The 15,891-nt window shown below is 40.1% G+C and overlaps 1 protein-coding gene across 2 annotated transcripts in view; it reads left to right on the top strand.

Moving 5' to 3' along the window:
* The window catches only part of LOC107037804 (zinc finger protein 608), a 112,382-nt gene extending 98,086 nt beyond the window's left edge, over positions 1-14,296 (top strand). For both annotated transcript variants that reach the window (XM_029126086.1, XM_015256557.1), the window contains exons 3-5: positions 905-1,028; positions 8,564-11,443; positions 13,652-14,296. In XM_029126086.1, the coding sequence (XP_028981919.1) occupies positions 905-1,028; positions 8,564-11,443; positions 13,652-13,722 (3,075 nt within the window). In that variant the 3' untranslated portion in view covers positions 13,723-14,296. The remainder of the gene's footprint in view (positions 1-904; positions 1,029-8,563; positions 11,444-13,651) is intronic.
* Positions 14,297-15,891: the final 1,595 nt, after the last annotated feature.

Here is a 15,891-nt window from a genome sequence, read left to right as displayed (position 1 = left end):
AAAACAAACTTGTGTATCTGTTTCTTCCACAGAAGCCGAAATCGTCGCTTTATCAGAAGCATGCAGAGAGGTTGTCTGGATCATAAAAATCCTAGATTTCTGTGACCAAAGTCCTGTGGATCCAGTAGTTATAATGGAGGACAATCAGAGCTGCATCAATAGCCTGCAAGCTGACGGACCAAGCACCAGGACGAAGCACATCGACACGCAGCATTTCTACGCAAAGGATCTACAGAAAGGTGGAATTGTCAAGGTTCAGTATTGCCCTACCGAGGACAACGTGGCGGACATTTTGACAAAGCCATTGGGACCGCAACGCTTAAAAATGTTGTCAGAAGTGATGGGTCTAAAGGACTGGACGAAAGACAACGTTAAGCACCGTTGAGGGGAAGTGTTGAAAGCAACGGTGACAATAGTTCAATTACACAGACGAAGTCTGTATATGTATTTGTGTCCGGGACACTTTACCCAAATTCAAACGAATGTAGTCAGTCGGTCAGAATATACTGTGTTAGACAGACGTTGTTTACGTTTATTCTGAAACCTTTATAATCTCCTACTTCCTCGCCTTATCCAGTCAATTTAAATATTCAATAGATAGCGCAATTTTCGGTATGACCTTTTTTGTAGCTCTCAATCCGCTCTACAAAAAAGGTTTCAATGAACATTTTGGTATCTGCCTTAGATTCCGAGATATTCAGAGAAAACTGACCAACAGTCCAAATCGACGTAAAACGGTTTTACCACTTCACTACTAAATTTATAAATTGTCAGAGGTACTTAGATATCCTTAAATGTGAGTGTAGATGCACAAATTGGAACTGAAATGATCGAAATGTATTGAACACTTGAAATTATTCATTGATATTCAATCTTACATTTAATATCACAATTTTTGTTACAGGATATGTCAGACGTATGTGTTGGAACGAGTGTTGGAACCATAACAGAGCCTGAATGTCTGGGACCGTGTGAACCTGGCACGGCGGTAACACTGGAGGGAATAGTTTGGCATGAGACAGAAGGAGGTGAGGACCTACAACATTTAAATTATCTCTCTTCCATTTATTTCAAATCACACCTCAATTATAATCATCAAACGCACGCTACCATTTCCATTACCCTCTCATTTCTTAAAATTTCACATTTCCTGTCGTGATTTATACCGCATGGAAATAAGGTAAAAAACCAGTGGGAAATTGCTTTCGTCACAACAGGCGATATATTTTTGCTGATAAATTAACTATTTCATTCCGAATGAAATTTCTATGAGGACCTGTTTTTAATTTAATTCAATGATTCATTGAATTTAACATTGCCCCGACGTTGGGAGCCCACATTGTCTCAACGTTGGCAGCCAACATTGTCTCGACGTTGCGAGCCAACATTGCCCCAACGTTGGTAGCCAACATTAATGTAATTAATGTAATGTTGGAGCAATGTTATCCGCCAACCTTAAGGCAATGTTGCCAACATTGTCCCAACATTACCCCGACGAAAAAGTTTAACGTTGGCGCAATGTCGGCAGTCGACGTTAAAATTTTTTACCTTCCCCTGAAAATTCGTTTAAAAATCATTTTTTTAACAACAGATGATGCCATGAATCTCATGAACAAACTCGGTCAAGATGGAATTGGGAAAAATATTTTAAATCGTTTTTAATTCGCAACGTAACATTAAAATTTTCAATATTGGGAAAAATATTTTAAATTTAGAAATATTCGCACTCCGGAGGTCGATATTAGTTATCCCGACTTAAAAAATTGGAAATTGCGTATTTGACGAATACAAGGTTTCCATTCGGAAACAATAATTAATATAATTTGTATGAATGAAATTTATCTCGCCTTTGGCTATCATACACACTCTACACTTCTCTCCCCTGATTCAAAGTACGTGAATTGCCACGTCACGAGTGAAAGATAGTCGTAACCCGGTACACGGGTAAAACCCATATATTTATCGAATCTCAATTGAATATCACAGCAATCTGCTCGAACCCCTATAATTCCCGGAAGTTTTATTACCAGCGCTCGATATCCCACCGTTCAATCCCCGTTCTATATCACCATTTGGTTTTTCCCCACATTGGTATTTTTCCCCCGTTGATACTTCATTCAACCTTCTTCACGGTATAGTGTCAAACGAGCAAATAAAGGAAGATGGGAGGGTGGAGTTTAGCTGATAACGCCAAGTGTTCCGGAGACAATGATTTTTTTCTCCCTTTTGTTATCTCCTGTGAACATTGATTCCCCCTCATCGGGACAAATCCTTTCTAAAAAATAGCATGGACAATATCTCGAATCGAAAATGAATGGAGAACTTGAGGCGGTTTTCATGAGTACAATCGTATTGCGTAGAATTTTCATGAAGGTTGTTTAACAAACAAAATAGAATTGAATACCATTCTATGGGACATGAATATACGAACCATAATTGTCCAAATCATTTAGGTCAGAGGAAAATAGGATAATTCTACTTTCGTAATATTGCGTTTACAAAGGTTTTCTTCGAACAAATAATATTAATATCCAAATACAAAATTTCTGATATGAATAAAAAGAAGCTGTGACTCAGTATTCCAAATGGAGTTTTAATTTTTAATTCGGTACTGAAAACACGAGATGACAATATTCTGAGCATGGAATTATATTGATGAGATAAACAACAGATTAATTGAATTACCGTGTGAACAAATTAAAAATTGATAACAGTGTGGGCACGCACTTTTACCAGAGTATCATAAAACATTGAATTCCAGAAATTTACACTCTAAAGTGTGTTCTAGTAGAAATTGATTGTAATTATGATTAAAATCTTATTTAGTGAGCCAAGGAAAAATAAACGAATCGTAATTGTTCAAGTCATTTAGGTCAGAGGAGAAAATAGAATAATTCTACTTTTTTAATAGTGCGTTCACAAATAATAAAGTGTCTGTCGAACAAAGTTGAATAGAATTAATAGCTAGATTTATGAGATTATCCGACATTTTTTACATTAAGAATAAGAGAATCTGAATGCAAAATAGTGAAAATGGCGATTAATTTTTCCACTTTGAACAAATAATATTAATATTCAAATACAAAATTTCTGATATGAATAAAAAGAAGCTGTGACTCAATATTCCAAATGGAGTTTTAATTTTTAATTTGGTGCTGAAAACACGAGATGACAATATTCTGAGCATGGAATTATATTGATGAGATAAACAACAGATTAATTGAATTACCGTGTGAACTAACTAAAAATTGATAACAGAGTGGGCACACACTTTTACCAGAGTATCAATAAACATTGAATTCCAGAAATTTACACTCTAAAGTGTGTTCTAGACGAAATTGATTGGAATTATGATTAAAATCTTATTTAGTGAGCCTAGGAATATAAATAAACGAATCGTAATTGTTCAAGTCATTTAGGTCAGAGGAGAAAATAGAATAATTCTACTTTTTTAATAGTGCGTTCACAAACAATAAAGTGTCTTTCGAACAAAGTTGAATAGAATTAATAGCTAGATTTATGAGATTATCCGACATTTTTTACATTAAGAATACGAGAATCTGAATGGAAATAGTGAACTTGATGATCCATTTTTTCACTTTGAACAAATAATATCAATATGAAAATACAAAATTTCTGATATGAATTACCGTGTGAACTAACTAAAAATTGAAAGCACTGTAGGCACGCACTTTCACCAGAGTATCAATAAACATTGAATCCCAGAAATTCACACTCTAAAATGTCTTAGAATAAATTTAGTAGCGAAGTGGTAAAACGGTTCCCCCGACTTATCCCCCAGTTGAGTTTTTGAGGAATATTTCGGAATCTAAGGAAGATAGCGAAATGTTCGTAATTACATTTGTTGTAGCTCTCAATCGGCTCAGCAAAAAACGTTATAACAAAAATTTTGCTGCTCCCTTGGATTCCGAGATATTCACTGAAAACTGGTCAATAGTCAAGATTGACTTATCTCCTTTTACCACTTCGCTACTGAATTGAATTGAAATTATAATTAAAACCTTATCCAACAACATTAGCAAATCAGTCATTGTAATTTGAAAATTCAACAGCTGACAAATTGGGACACATGATTCTTATTGCTTCATGCAATGAAAATGATTATAAATAATTAATTGAAAAAAAGAATATCAAATCTGAGGGGGAAAAGAGCATAATAAAAGGGCATCAACACCCCGGCCGCTTGCGGCCGGGATGGCGCTAGTCATAAAAAATTGCTCGTGAAAGTCATATTACTTCTCGGCAAATCGAAAATCCATCAATATTTGACTCCACGAAAGAGTCCCGAGGTAAAAAAAATTTCCTACCATTGAAGTAAACTGCAAACACGATGTATCATGAAAGGCGGTCTGTGATGCTTTCACAGAGCCCGATGTCGATATCACGAATGCTCATAAAGACGATGCAAGAGGTAGAGATCGACCCTGAGCAGACTCTAAAGAGGAAGGGGGAGAGAAAACCCGACTGCTGTCGAGTCTCGAAGGAGAGGGAGAATGTTGGCTCGTTATCGATCCTCTTGGCGCCTGTTTTCGTCCCCCAGAACGAAGACAGAAAATACACAATTTTCTCTCCAATGCTCAACTGCGAAACAAATTTCTCGGATTCCCCTTTGTGAAGTCCTCTTCATCAACTTTCATGCTTGTGTATGACAGAGAATTAATCAGTTGAAAAAAACCATCAACTGGTAGAACATCCAATCACGGTTAATGTTGCTACTTTATTTTCCCTTTCATTTCATTGTTTCTTTCGAACATTATTCATCTTTTTTGTTCCTGAAATAAAGGTCAAGTGGTTTTAAAGTAGCCTCATGAACGGCTTTCTTTCTTTCTTCTCTTTTGTCTAAAGACGGTGCGGTACGTTGATGTGTACGGACCGAGACGAAAGGGTCGAAGTTGATTAATTTTAATTCAAAAATTTTTATTCAACGTCACTCATTGCAAAATGTGCATTTACAGTGTCTATTTGCATTAGTTGTCGCAGCATCAGTCCGCAGGCTTTTCCATGACATATGATGCCATATCTCTTAATTTTTTTCAGGTGTTTTCGACAATCCATTTCGGAAATATGATTTTTTCGGTTTTTTTTCACTAACTCGGGTTCTATTGAGATGATTTTAATTTATGACGGTTCAAAATTTTTCGTGTTCTATCGTCTGAAAGAAGATTTCGGGTAATTTTTTTTCAATCCCCAAGTGTCATAATACCGAATTTTCGAAATAGAATTGAAAAACTTGAATTTTCAAAATTATGTCACTTTTTATGTTTCTCATTTTTCTCTACACGCAAGAAATGTCATTTCTAGTACTACTTCTTCGTTATTCGATACTCCCATACGTATTTTGCTCCCGAAAAGTCGTTGTTTTATGCAAAACAAGGGATAGTAGCTTTTCGTTTCGGCTGTCTAATAATCACAGACAACAAATGAACCCTCAAATGAAAAACAACAATAATGATATTACAATGATAATAATATTTGTTGCTAAATTTCCCTCTGTATGAGATATTTTCATCCTGAGAAGGCACCGTCTGGTGTGAATTATCCGCGTCTTGAGCCAAATATTTCGTTGCTATCGAAAGCAGAGCCATTATTCATGTTTGAGACTTTCAAATTCGAACCAAACAAATTCTTTTTTGGAAATATTCAACTAGCGATTTTGTTGGCCCAAACAAGACTTGTTTGACAACGTGTTTGTTTTTCTCTCAGTGTACAGCTAATTTTTTCTTTCAGTGAACGTTGAAACAACACAGAAAAAAATATATTTTTGCCAAATATGTATTTACTTGAGAGAAGTATTTACTTTTTTAAAGTTGAATTTCTCTATCCGAGTTATTAATTTAGTTATTAATATTATTATTCCAGGCAAGCCTGATTAGGTTTCAATTATGAAAATCATGTTGCTCTAGACGAAGACTAAATTCCTAAATTTCTTATTTTCTAGGAGAGAATTTTGATTAATTTTTCAATGTTGATAATTATTGAGGGAGCTCACTCAAGATCACAGCTAACATGATCATCTTCTAGAGCAATATAATTGTCACAATTGAAGCCTAATGAGAATTGACCGGGAATGACTCGGCATGAGAAATATGAAATTGACAAAATAAATACTTCTCTCAAGTAAATGGATATTTGGCAAAAATAATTTTTGTTTCTCAGTGAATGCTAAATTCCTTGAATCACAGAATTCAATTTAAAATACATCGTCATAGAAATTCCATTCCGAAGCCAATTGCTAATTTGTTAACAAAAATATATTGACTATGTTGAGGCGAAAGCAATTCCCCACTTGTTTTTGCTAACGTTCTCTCACTGCTTCTACCATTACTTCTTTTCTTTATTTATCCACTCGAGGCTCGCTCCACGCCTCCTTCCTCTCCTTTTCATTTCAGGTCCTTCTTTATCATGTTATTATCGTTGGGAGTGGAATTTTATATTCAAAAAAACAGTCGTATACACCGCGGCTGGTTTGGCGAGCTCACTCACTCAATCAAATATACCAACAGTCGTAGTTTACCATCACCCATATACCAAACTCTTTCCTCCTCCGTCCACTTAATCGAGTTCCACGGCTCTCGTATTTTTCTCAAAATCCATTGTGTACATTCTGTCCAATAGCCGCACTCATTTCTTTCTCAATGCTCCATTCAATTCCTCGGGTAATGGGGATAAAAAAGAATACGACGGTTAATTTAGCCAACACTTTGGAATGAACCGTGAAACATTAATTTACACTCAATCTTGTTTGGAAACCTCCGAGAGGGGTTACTAATGTAAACTTCCGGAGGTTCTTTTGTCTTGTTGAATGTGTTACCAAAGATCTGTTCTATGAATTTACACGAATATGTACTCGGCCTTATCTACGTCTCTATTGTGTACTTTGGAGTTGGCTCGTGTTTCTCTGATTCATGATGAGGATATAGGTAGAGTGTTTAGTGAGAGTCACTTTCCAACGATAGAAGGGTTTGCTAATCTTCGTTACAGCTGTCTTTTTGCTCAACGTTTGACGTATTTCTACATTTCGTTTCAATTAAAATTTTCAAGGCTAATTTGGACTGAGGTTTTTTGTTGTGAACAAGTAATGATTAAGTGTTTGTTGTAGTTCTGGGCCATATTTCAGTCACTTGCAGGAATAAACAAGATGAATAAAAACAAGTGGACAATTGCATTTTTTGCTTTTGAAAAACTTTTCCGCACTCGTAACGAAATATACTATTCTTGAGACAAGTAATTTTTCTTCAATTGCTCAATTCTACCAGACATCTCAACTCATGTGGCCTGAGAAAGGTCTCATGCTTTAAAATATTCTTGCACTCAAGTATGATTTTGTCGCAAATGAACTCACTCAAATCGCATAGAAGAATCGTCAAGCGTCAAGTGTTTATTGTTTTCATAATTTTTTTGTTATGCAGTTCCACTATTTCGATATGTAATATATTCATGATATAATGCGCAACGATAGTGATAAATGAAAATTCATTTGAGTTCCGTGAGCCACAAATATTCTGCGATTTAAACCATTGAGAATAATGTAGGGGAGGGTAGGGTAAAACGGGGCAGGGTGGGCAAAATGGGGCACCTTAAAATTTTCACGAAAATTGAAATAATGATGAATTTGCGAGAAAAGTATGAAATAACTACCAGATGAGTTAATTAAAAACTATCTCTCAATTTTTTTTCAGATTTTTTCGACAATCCATTTCAGAGATATGATTTTTTTCAATATTTATTTTATTTTTTCTTCATTTTTCAATAAGTTCAGTTCTATTAATTGGATTTTCATTTATAACCCATCAAAATTTTCCATTTTCTGCTATCTATAAGAATATTTTGAGTATTTTTTTTCTCAATCACTAGGTGCTCATAATAACGAATTAAAAAAAAAAAAGTTGAAAAACTTGATTTTTCAAAATTATGTTTTATTTTTCTCGCATTTTTTTCATTAATGCTTGTCATCAAAAGAAGTATTTTGAGCTGTCAAACAAGTTAGGTTTCGTCCTGGACCTATTTTATTTTTAATTTTTTCTTCTTGAAATTCCGCGAATTTGGTCAAAACACCCTGAGACGACTTCAATTATGTATCGAAAAAATATGTAACATATAAGTATACATTTTAATTGATTTCATACTATTTATAATCAAAGTCAATTAACGCAATTTTGCAGTATTTCAATTGGGGCATTCCCATTTTGTCCTTCAATTTTTTTTTTGAATTGGCGTGATTTCAACTCATGCTGGAGCCATATTTTACCTCCAATATAACTAATTTTTACCAAAAAACACAAATAATTAGCCTCTACGATTTCATGCCCCATTTTGCCCTCCCCTCCCCTACTTCTCTCAAGTAAATATGGTCTACGAAAATTATTAGGAAATTTTTCTCTCAGTGTAATTGAATAATTAAAAACCAAAAAAAATAAGTTGTTCCCTGACTACACTCGAATAATTTATAGACAATACATGAAGCCCCCTTTAAATAACGATTAATTAGTCCCTGTTATAAACCGACAATTACTATTTGGGACGTACTATTTTTCTGTTGCAGGGGTATTGGTCGTAAATGTAACGTGGCGGGGTAAAACCTACGTCGGTACCCTCCTCGATTGCACCCGCCACGACTGGGCGCCGCCGCGTTTCTGTGATTCACCAACAAGCGATTTAGACGCGAGAACACCAAAGGGCCGAGGAAAGCGTGGCCGTGCTGCGGCGAACGCGACCCCCGGCAACGACCTCAGTAATTTCACCGAGACACGTAGCTCGGTGCACAGTAAATTGCGAAACGGCGGTGCAAAGGGCCGACGAGGGGCGCAGGGTTCGCCAGCAGCGAGTCCGAGCCCAGCGGCATTCGTCCCCCCGAGGCCGGACCCAGCGGCGAAGAGAAAGTCCCGCGGCCCCGAGGAGGAGGAGAAAACCAAGAGAAGAGCGACAGCAGTGGCGCCACCCCCTACACCCCCAAGTGGCTCACCGCCGGCCAGTCCAGTGTTGATTGAGTGTCCTGAGCCGAACTGCAGTAAAAAGTACAAAAATATAAATGGCCTGAAGTACCACCAGAGCCATGCGCACGGCTCCGCCGACGACGACGACACGAAGGAGGGCATTACGAGTATGTCTGAGAACGACGAGAGTAACATTGAGGCGCCAAGTCCAGCGACTCCGGTGAAATCCCCAGCGGACAAGCCCGAGGGCACCCCAGTGAGGCCGACGAGTCCCCCAGCGGTGCCGCCTGAGACCCCGCCACCGAGGGTGCCCTCGCCAACAGCCGAACCAACGCCCACCCTCGCCGACAAGAGTAGTATCGTCAAGCCTGGAGTCCTGAGATTCGGCCAGGAGGACCTGCCAGCCCCGGCGATCCAATCCAGCCCGAGACCGCCGCCTGTCCAGCAAAACCTCGTGCAACCAGTGCCAACAGCACAGCCAGTCCAACCAGTCAACCCACCCCAGAGCCCCAGCCCCCACCCGAGTCAATCCCCCAGGCCCGTACCCTCGCCCCACTTAACCACAAACATTCCCCAGCCCATTAACATCCCCCAGCCCCCCCAGCCCACGCAGGTCGTCCAGCACCAGGTCCAGAATCAGCTGCTGCAAGCACCCCAGGCCCTGATGACCCAGCCCCAGCCCCAGCCCCAGACCCCCCAGCCCCAGACCCTCCCGAGCCCCCNAGTGCCCCCACCCCAGACCTCCCAGTCCCAACAGGCGAACCTTCAATCCCTGAACCAACATCCAGGCCTGACAATTCCCACCCAAATGGCCCAACAGCAGGCCCTCCAGAATCCGACACCTGGGCACGCTGTCCCCGCGCACATGCAGTACCCCAGTGTCGGCTTGCACAGCAAGATGCCGCAGTTCAAGGTGAAGCCAACAGCAGCCCTGATGCCGGAGCAGGACAAGAGCAAAGACCCGAGAGCGCCGAAGCCCCAGGGCTACAAGAAAAAATCTAGAAAATCACCAGGTGGAAGCCCCCACCCCTCGCCCCTGGAGGCCCCCCTGGTGGACCCAGCGAGAGAGGACGTCCAGAGTCCCGCCTACTCGGACATATCGGACGATGCAGCCCCAGTGCTGGAGGCGGAATCGGCGGACAAGGCGAAGCAGGGACAGGAGAAGGACGTGAAACCCGGTGCACAAACACACTTGCCACCTCACTTCAGCATGTACCCCTACTACGGCCAGCCCCCCTACCTAGTGCCCAACGTGCAGGACAAGCAGGGCGACCAGAAGCCGAGTGATCTCACCCCCAAGCAGGAGCTCAAACCCCTGAACATACCGCAGATGCCGTCAATGGCGAGTCTCCAGAATCCCGAGAAAGACAAGAAGGACCTGAATCCCCCGCAGCAGCAGGCGCACTACTACGGTGGCTACGGCAGTTACATTCCCTCGGGTTATCCCTACCAGCCCCAGCCGGTGTCACAGCAGCAGCAGCAGCAGGCGCCGCCGCCCCAGCAGAACGATCAGGATCCGCACGAGCAGAAGGCGAAGATCAAGCAGGAGCCCCAGCAGTTGGCCAGCATGAAGGACAAGCAGCACGAGAACCACCAGATCCTGAAGGAGAGCATTGAGATGAAGAGCCAGATGAGCCCCTACCACGTGTATCATGGCCAGAATCGCCAGCCAGCGCCGCCGGTGCAGGACGACAGGAGGTATTACCTGTATCCAGGTGAGCAGAGGAGAAAGGAGGACGTGGTGAAGGCGCCCCAGCAGGCGAAGCCCCCGCCGCCCAGTCCCAAGCACCAGTCCAAGCAGGAGAAGCCCCAGGACTTGGGGAAAAGCGACGACTCCAAGAGCAAGCAGGAGGGGGTCAAGCCCACCATGGAGACGCAGGGGCCACCGCCCCCTCCCACCTCGCAGTACGCTTACATTCATCCTGGGGCTTACATGCCACCCCAGCATTATGGGGGACTGCCCTTCGATCCTGGACACCCGGTGTACAGGGGCCTCAGCCCCATTATGGTGCCGGGCCCCTACTCCGGGAATCCCTATCTCCACCAGATCCCGAGGTATCACGCACCCGAGGACCTCTCCAGACCACCTGGGGGCAAGGCGCTGGATCTGCTTCAGCATCATGCGAATCAGTACTACTCAGCGCACAAAATTCATGAGCTTCAGGAGCGAGCGTTGAAATCACCAACTCCAAAGACTTCGGCTGCGTCAGCCAGTCCCTCGGCTGCTGGTCCCACACCTGCTAGACCACCCAGTGGGCCACCAACGTCCGTCGCTGGGCCTGGACCACCCAGCGGACAGGGACAGCAGCAGAACAAACAACAGGGACCTGGAAATCCACAGCAATCGGCACCTGGGGATCCTGGCAGTGGGGGCATTGGCAAGGACAGCAGATCACCACCTCCTCAGAGGCATGTCCACACACATCATCATACGCATGTTGGACTGGGGTATCCTCTGTTGACGGGACAGTATCCCGCGCCTTATGGAGGTAAGCCACTCGTCAGACCCTGACAGTAAGGCTACCGGCGATTCCGCGGCTCCAACTCAATTGAATAATGTGCGTCGATAAAATGGCCAATCCCTGACATGTGCGAATTTATGTGGCATTGGGGGGGGATCTTTGGAGATTCATTCGACGCGATTCACTGATTTCACTGCGATTAGACGATCATAGGGAGGGATTTCAGTCAATGCGCGAGTAGGAATGATAGGGCTGGAATGACAGTTTTCTGAATTTTTTAGTCTTTCTCTCTCTGGTTTTCATCAGTTCGTGACGGTGTCTATGCCTCGAATGAAATTTCAATGATTCTGGTGTTGTTGACGGATTAATTCCAATGATAAATAATCGCGCATGTATTTGGGTTGAATTTTAAGAAAAACTCGAGGTTTTGTGGAGGCAAAAAACAATTCAAAATTCATATTTTGTTGTCAGGTCGAGAGTGATTCGGCAGTGGAGAGTGATGCCCTGAGCGGGAACAATTCTACAACGCTACGTGAGAATATTATAAATATACTGTTGTATATAACGCCATGACGCGGCATAAGATTAATTGGGCTGCACAAAGTCATCTTGTGGATAGTTTTCTTCTCTTTTTTTTTTTTATTAAACGAGGACATGTGCGAATTTTTGATGCATAAAGAAGGCTAACAATATTGAGGAATCGTCTAGTTAGGTTTTAAAGAAACATAGGATAGTTCAGACTGTGATAATTATTTATCGTGCTTCTCTCTAATCGTATGTTGCCGAAATAACACGACACAATACAACAGACACAAATGATCATGTACATCCATAATTACGTGATTTTTAATGATCCGAGGAGTAGCTCAATGACATCGTGATGGAGAATTCACACTGAGAACTACAAAGTTTTTTGAGAACGTCTTGACACTCTTTACTTATATCGAAAAACTTGGGGCTTGAAGATTTTCAAGAGCGAAATATCTTGCTCTGAGAAAAAAACCTTTCGTCAAGAAATTTTGGATTTGTTCTAAAGACGAGGAGAATTTCTCGATGACGAGAAAACGATTTCTCAAACCAAGTGAAATTGAATTCAGTAGTGAAGTCGTAAAATGGTACAAGTCAACTTTGACTATTGACCAGTTTTCAATGAATATCTCGATATCTACGGGAGACAGCAAAATTTTTGTTATAACCTTTTTTGTAGAGCCGATTGAGAGCTACAACAAATGTCATTACAGAAATTTCGCCATCTCCCTTAGATTCCGAAATATTCCTCAAAAAGTCAACTGGGAGATGAGTTGACTTCAAACCGTTTTACCATTTTTCCTGAATTAATTCATTTAATTGTTTTTAGGCTCATTTCTAAAATATTATAATGCAAAAACCACTTGAATTGATTTGAGAACTCAATGAATTTCTTGATACAAGTAAAGACGGACTTCTAAAAAAACTTCTTCTCAGTGCACTGTGGTTCATTCCAAAAATTTTCAGTCTTCCAGAACTGGCATAAAGATTTAAAATTTTTACCTCGACACAATCTCATAATTTCAATCATTTTACGATAGATTTTATTCAAACCGAAATATTGTGTTAGCAGCCACTGCCAATGTACCTCTCCATTCGCAAATGAAGGTGCGAGAAAAGGTGAACGGTGTCGGTTAATTTTAGGAGAATCATGAACAAAAATCATAATTCAAGATTACGAAATTCCCCCCCGAGTCCCCGTCTACTTTACAATGAAATAACAGAGGCCAAACCTGACGTGCGAGCTGGAGTCGGGCGGGATCGCTGATGGTTTTATTCAAGGCTTAATTACTTTAATTATAAAAAAATTAAATGAACAAGCAAATGATCCAGAGATGATCGAAATTCACGCAGACAAATAGAATCACTTGTTAGTTTGCTCGAAGAATTTGTTATTCTTAAATCATCAAAGCATTCAGTGTTAGCCTCAGTCGTTGGTGGTTTTGTTCAAGGCTTAATTACTTTAATTGTAAAAAATCAGATGAACAAGCAAATGATCCACAGATGATCGATATTCACGCAAATAGAATCACGTGTTAGTTTATTTGAATTGTTTGAAGAATTTGTTGTTCTTAGATTATCAAAGCATTCAGTGTTTGCCTCAGTCCATTGAATGGGAAAATTAACGAACGACAGCTGTCTAAATAATTTCACTCGCAACAAGTAAACCATTAATGATCTTCACGTTAACGAATGTGTGTTTTGCAGCGGCCGTGCTGGCGAGTCAGCAGGCTGCCGCTGTAGCCGCCTCGGTGATCTCGCCCTTCCCGCCCAAGTGACCCGCGGCCCCCGCGCCCATACCCGCAACCGGAAATTCAGCACAAACCCACCACACACATCCGACATCCACCGCAACCGGTGGCAGTGTGGTACACTCGCACGGCAATCCCGGCAGGCAGCCGTAGGACCCATTGCAGAACACTTTGTCTCAACTTTGTGATAATTCCTGGGTCAATCCCTCACGCTGAGAGATGAAAATATTCTTGCTAAATATTCATGTGAAGCACTGTTGGAAATTTTTTGAAATTTCGTGCAAGATAGTTTAGTAAATCTCGTGAGAGTGACGTTGAATCGAATTTAGGGAACAAACGGTCATGATTTTTCAATTTTTAAGTAGAATTCACGGAAATTCATGAGTTTAGTGGAACATGAATATTTAGGAACAAAATGACGTGAATTTTGTTGTAAAGTGGTAAACTAGAATAAGTGGAAAAATGGAACTTTTTCGGGAGAGTTGAAAAATTTGATCATGTTTGAGAGAACTTGCGTTTCAAGTAATAGAACATTTTTCAAAGATATTGCACTTATCCTAGTTCACCACTTCACTACAGAATTAGCGTTTTTTTCCTGAATTTTCGTGAGTTTTCTGAATTTTCGCAGAATAATTGAACTGAAAAATCAAATATTTTATTGATTTGGAGATCATTTGCACAGAAAATCAGTGGATTATTGGATTTTTCAGTCACGAGATGTCCTGAAATTTCAGTGGAACTTGGACACGATAAAAATTGCCGGAATTTGGATCGGAAAATTCAGACGAAAATTTTTAACAGTGTTGAGAGAAGCATTTTTTAAAAATGTTATTTCTAGTATTGAATCAGTCCCAGACGAGCATGATTAGGTCTCAAGTATGGCAATCATGTGAGATCAACTCCTCCAATGATCATTCATTTCAGTAGTAAAGTGGTAAAACAGTCGATTTTGACTATTGGCCAATTTTTATTGAATATCTCGTAATCTAAGGGAGATAGCTAAATTTTTGTCTGGACCTTTTTTATAGCACTCAATTTGCTCTAAAAAAAAGGTTATTACGAAAATTTCATTAGCTCCTTTAGATTCGAAGATATTCTGCAAAAACTCAACTAAGAGATAAGTCGACTGAAATCATTTTACCACTTCGCTACTGACTTATTCTAGATTTCTTATTTTCTAGAGGAAAGAATGTCGATCGATTTTTTAATGTTTATAATTATTGAGAGAGTTCACTCAAGGTCACAACTAACATGATCATCTTTTAGATTAATATAATCATCATAATTGAAATCTAATGAGAATTGCCTGGGAATACAGTATTAAAAAAATGAACACTTCTCTCAAGTAAATGAATATTTAGCAAAAATAATTTTTTTCTCAGCGCATTCACGATCATTGATTGTTGCTGAGAGTGACACGTGCCGGGGAGACGTTGTTTCATTGCAAAATGGTGAATCGTCACGATCAATATCCACAGGGTATTTTGAAATTTAAGAAACAGTGATGTTCGTATTCAAAACTTTTTTATTACAAAAATCATTTGAAAACTGTCGCTATTTCCCTTACATTCAAAGATATCAAGAACAAACTGAAGGCGACAAATCGACAAAACTTGTTATGATTGATTTGTTAATGATGATTTACCACTTTGTCAATCAGACATCAATTCGAATTCACTCGCGCCGAACACGGTTCACTGACAAATTTCAAATGGATCTCCGTAAACCTAGAATTATGTTTTTTATTATTCCAAAAAATCAGTAGGCGCTATTACTTAATACAATGAAAATAAAAAATGTATGAAGTGTAGGGAGAACTGACAGGTGGGAGATGAATCCCAGAAATTTGAGCATTTCACCTATATCTTAATAAATATTGGAAATTGGACCCATGGGAAGACCCCTGACATTGCCAGCATTTATACAGAAATACGAATTTGGAGAAAATTTCCACAAACAACTTTGCCTCGGTATTACGATTGACTGGATGTTAATTTTTTAAATACTATTGTTTGTGAAATCATATGATCTGTAGATAATTACACGCGACACTAGTTGACCCCAGTGTCCCATAGGCGATTTTTTGTAATTGATGACATATTGATAAATTGATTCAAGGCCTCTCGGATTGACATCCACAAATGATAAAAAAGGAGAAATGACTCACAATTCTCAAAAGAAAAATTTAAGAATACG

The sequence above is a fragment of the Diachasma alloeum genome, unplaced genomic scaffold, assembly GCF_001412515.2.
Source record: "Diachasma alloeum isolate Michigan unplaced genomic scaffold, Dall2.0 Dall_scaffold_00271, whole genome shotgun sequence".
Taxonomy (NCBI): Eukaryota; Metazoa; Arthropoda; class Insecta; order Hymenoptera; family Braconidae; genus Diachasma; species Diachasma alloeum.
The sequence above is the reverse complement of the archived record's forward strand: the minus strand, read 5'-3'. Positions and strand labels throughout refer to the sequence as shown.